General features: G+C 38.3%; 1 protein-coding gene across 1 annotated transcript; it reads left to right on the top strand.

The window, feature by feature from the left end:
- The first annotated feature begins 339 nt into the window (after positions 1–339).
- On the top strand, positions 340–2737 carry LOC149146106 (uncharacterized). Its single transcript, XM_089448321.1, has one exon. It carries the CDS (start codon positions 848–850, stop codon positions 2318–2320), a length of 1473 nt encoding a protein of 490 aa, XP_089304447.1. The 5' UTR covers positions 340–847; the 3' UTR covers positions 2321–2737.
- Positions 2738–4949: the final 2212 nt, after the last annotated feature.

Genomic DNA, 4949 nt, shown 5'->3' with positions numbered 1-4949 from the left:
AAAACCATATTCAGAATACATAACTAATAATTGCAACTATATCTCGTTGTCATCCACCCTTGTTTTCAACAATTTCTATTCACATGTCGTTATTCTTCCACACTTTATGCCTTACGGCGTTTCCTTTGCAACATCTGGTGCAAATGCTAGTTATATTCATCAATTAAAACAAAACAACCTCATAGTATACAAAGTCGTTTTTGGTCCTTAAATTAGGTAACTAACGCCTGGTATGACTTCTTGATTCACCCCCATAAAACAAAATTTGTTTTTTAAATTAGGTCATGGAATATAAGATATCTAGAGCACATAAAGGTGAACGGTAAAGGCTAAAAAATGCGTGGCAATTGGCTCTTCCTCCCAGTTGACATCACTTGCTCTTCAGTCTTCGAAGCTATTTTTTTAGGTTTCAACTAATGAACTTTTTTTTTCTCCAGCTCAGCGCATACATTTTAATGGACCTACGAATTGTGCAGTTGTGCAATCTACGTTTCTTCAGCTATTTGTGTTTTCGTGGCATGACACTTAGTTTAGGATTTTGTTCACATGAGTACCACGATTCATGAAGATGTTGGTTCGGCTGTGCTATATTGGTAGATTGTTCGCAGTCGACCACAAAAAACCCAATTTGGATTTTCAGCACAACCCGCATTTGTTCTTTACATATTTCTTCGAAGGAGTTTGGCGTTCTCCATCTCAGTCTCACTTTGAAAAAGGCAAAAACAAACAACCGATGAGTGGAGGAGTCTCCTGATACATGAAAGTCATACATCTCAAAGACGTCTCCGAAGAAGGAACAATGCAGTTCAGATATTTCAGAACATAGAGTTTACAGCAGACCTTAAGTATGGGGAGATGGGTACTCCCCTTCCAGGTAAGGAATCACAATCGGCTCTCTATTTTTCATTTAGCCTCATTTTCTACTCACACCCAAAACCCCAGCTATTCAGAATCAGACCTGGAGAAAGCCACTGCAATTGTATTAGAAAACAAGGGCACGTCCCTGTTTTCAGGACTGGAACAGTCTGGAATCCGTTGGTCGCCCCCATTAGTAGAAAAAGTTCTTAAAAACATATGGAATGATGGAACCCAAGCTTTACAATTCTTCAATTGGGTGGGGAAGCAAAAGTGTTTCAAGCATAGCCCAGATGCTTATAATTACATGATTGATATTCTAGGTAGAATGAAAGACTACCGAACTCTGTGGCATTTGATGTCCAATATGCAGAGGGAGGGTTGCCCCGTAACACCCAAAACATTTGCTATTATAATAGAAAGGTATATTGCAGCAGGGAGAGAGGATAAGGCAACGAGGGTGTTTTTTTCAATGCCTGAATATGGTTGCCCACCTGATTTACCTGCATTCAATGCTTTTCTGGATTCCTTATGTAAAGCAAAAAAGGTTTTAAGGGCTGATAGGATTTTTAGGGATTTAAAGTATAGGTTTCGTCCAGATAGCATTACCTATAATACCCTTGCCAACGGCTGGTGTATGGTGAAGAACATTCCCATGGCGCAAAGGGTTTTGAAGGAAATGGTTGACAAGGGATTTGAACCCACACCTGTGACCTACAATACCCTCCTCCATGGTTTTTTCATTACTGGTCAGGTGAAGGAGGCATGGTTGTTTTATAAGGAGATTAAGCGCAGAGGATTTTCACCGAATGTTGTGACCTATACCACAATAATATATGGAATTGGGATGGCTGGCAAGGTCGAGAAAGCGAAAAAGATCTTCGATAATATGATTGAGAATGACTGCCTTCCAAATGTCGCAACTTATAATGCGATGATTCAGGTGCTTTGCAGGAAAAAGTCTGTGACAGATGCATTTGAAGTCTTTGATGAGATGCTTAGGAGGGGATATTTTCCCAATTTGACTACTTACAATATACTGATCAGAGGGCTTTGCCATTCTAAACAAATGGAGAGAGCTTTGGAGTTCAAGAATGAGATGGAAAAGAATGGTTGTCACCCCGATGTTCGGACCTTCAACATTATTATTGGATATTTTTGTGATCTAGGTCAAATTGAAAGAGCTCTCAGCATCTTGAAGGACATGGGAGCTGGAACCTGTCTTCCCAATCTAGATACTTACAACATTCTCTTGAGTGCTCTGTGTGCTACACGAAAGTCAGATGGTCTACTGGAAGCTGGAAAGCTGCTGCAGGAAATGGTACAAAAGGGTTTTATTCCTCGGCGTTTTGTGTATAACCGTGTTATTAATGGACTTTTTCTAACTGGAAGTCAAGAGTTTGCAAAAGAACTTCTAAGAGCCCAGAGCCAGAGTGGGCGTCTTCCAAAACAGATTCGTATGTAGAGGAAATGCTAATTGTATTGCACCCTCATTTATATTCTCAGCCTAGATATTTGCTCAGTTCAGGTTGTACAAACGGTATTCATGTGGGCCGGTACTCTTATATATGCTTTTAATGGACTTTGAGAAAGAAGGAAACCAAAAGAACACTATCTTTGCATGAAGCTTTAACCCTAACCAACTTGCAAGAAAGTCATTTTCAAGCAGAGTATGAAGGATAGCTGTTTATAGGCCAATTCACATGAGATTGGCCTTTGCTGGTAAAAGGCAGACGAATGTCCTCAGATCAGCAAAAGAAAAATGGCACGAGAATTATCAAATTTTAATCCCATGTGCATTTGATAGGCAACCCAATGAAGCAGTCCAATTTAATCATGGACTACAGGCAGGGAGGGTGTTGGAACCAGAGGTATGCACGCATGAGCTACTAGGAAACCTATGCGCATCTGAAGATTGACAAGCAGAGGTTAATTTCATTTCTCTTTGTTCTAATAATGTTGTGTGACTAGGTCTTTATTGAGTTACCAGGCCTACAAATCTGGGCTCTATGGAGTGCACCTCAATAGTAGACAGCCCTCCTTTGCCTCTGTGTTGTAGTGGTAAGTTTCTGTCTTATCTCCTCTTCATTCTTATAATGTTTTATGATACTTGCTTAGATATATTTCTCATGGGTGAACATTTTATTTGTCAAGCATGTTGCTCTTTGACTGCAACCTATAAGCTGATTCGTCTTTCAGTCATGTTGACTTTTTTCTTTTTTCTTTTTGTAAATGAAGGACATCAATAAATTTCCAATTTCAATTTCGAGAGAAACCTTAAGAGTTGAGTTGTACAAAGGTTATTTCTGAATTTATTGACAACCTCCTACAAGCTAAGCCTCAGTTCTGAATCTCAATTTCAACATTGCATACAGACATTCTTTCTTTGAATGGATCCCCTTCTACAGAGACTTTTAGGGGCTAAATTTAAGCTCCTAACAATCTAATTGGGTTAACTTTTTATATTATAATACTTTCTAATGTTTAACTTTAGCCCATAAAATGTACCTCAAGTATAAATATTCCACGATTGAGCCAAATACAGCTTTAACGAAAGTCAAAATTTCGCCCTTGACCTATACATTTTCAATAGATATTGGTCTTGAAGTTTAATCTTGAAATCACTGCACACTGTAGTTCGCGCTCAGATCACTGCAAACTACAAATTGCACTGGGGTTAGCTTTTTATGCTGTTTATTTCAACCACTATATTTGTGAGCTGTGGAACATTAACCCCCCATGATGGGGGCACTCTTTGACTTGATAACATTGTAACATTTCCATTGATTTGTCGACAACCATAGATCCAAGATTGAGAGCAACGAGCATCTACATCTGAATCAAGCCTGAAAATTGGAGTATAGTAACTTGTGGAAAGATCATAAGTCGATTGCTGGATCAAAATTGATTAGAGATAAAACCATAATCCTGTGGTCACTAGAATAACTAAAAAGAGATCCATAACATGCCATAGATCAACACCCAAAAATAAAGGCCATTTTTAACAATGTAATGGAAACACAATGTTCCACTTCTAGGAGTACCCTCATTGAATATTGACAAAAATCAAGGCCAAATAGTTCTTAACTTTTTATAAACCAAAGAACTCAATGCAACGTACCACAAGGGGAATCTGAGAACCATCACATAGCAGGGACCCTGTATTTTAATAAGATGGGTAATGGCTATTGATCATCTGCAACATCAAACTAATACCTGAATAGTTTGGAGCGGTCTGAACAAGAGAATATGGAGGACCTGGCTGAACCACCACGTCTAGCCTAGAAGGATCTGCTTGTGAAACTATAGTCGAATTGGTGGAGACTGTCAAATCATTAGCAAGATATAGACTGTCTACTGAGCTCACAGATGTTCGTTGAGATGTGGATAATCCTCATTTGGAGTAACTGAAGCAGTGTTTGATATGCTGCAAATCACATAAACTAAACATACTTAGCCACTCAAAATGTAAACAACACACTATATAGAAGATAAAATGAAAAAAAAATCATGGAAGGCAGAAACATAATACATGTTCATGGCAAAGCATGAAATTTAGAGGCAAATCTCACAAACAAAGAAATTCAAAAAGGACATCTTATAACCAAAATAGGTATTTTCATGTAAATGTACAAGATAATAACCTTGAAGAAGGTTCTTCACTATTTCCTCTAGCACTTGGGACTCTTTAGACATTGGAGTGGAGTTCTTGTCATTATCATCATCATTGCCATAGGCTGCATTGCTATGTTGCACGAAACTTCAAAGAACGCGGCGTTTCGGGCTGTACGGGTACCCGAACCCGAAACTTGGCCGAAACTCGACCATCATGTAATCATCTATCAGAGTTAATATAGACTTGTTTTTCCTTTTAAATTGTCATCTATGGGTCTTATTCCCCTTTTTCTTGCAAGATAATTTGTTATTCACTTATTTATTTATATATATATTTTTATATATACATATATGATGTTTCGGCCGATGTTTCCATTTTTGGGAGGTGACATTTCTAAATGTACCCGTTTTGGAAACTCCGAAACATTTCAGCGTTTCGTGCAACTTAGCTGTATTGTAATTAGTTTCGAAGTTTTCAT

Source organism: Pinus tabuliformis, chromosome X, assembly GCF_031772625.1.
Source record: "Pinus tabuliformis cultivar Carrire ecotype Pingquan chromosome X, CPIR1, whole genome shotgun sequence".
Lineage (NCBI taxonomy): Eukaryota > Viridiplantae > Streptophyta > Pinopsida > Pinales > Pinaceae > Pinus > Pinus tabuliformis.
Note: the sequence above shows the minus strand (reverse complement) of the source record. Positions and strands in the feature narration are given on the sequence as shown.

Coding starts and splice junctions, on each gene's coding strand:
- LOC149146106 (XM_089448321.1), top strand. CDS start 848: ATGGGGAGATGGGTACTCCCCTTCCAGGTAAGGAATCACAATCGGCTC.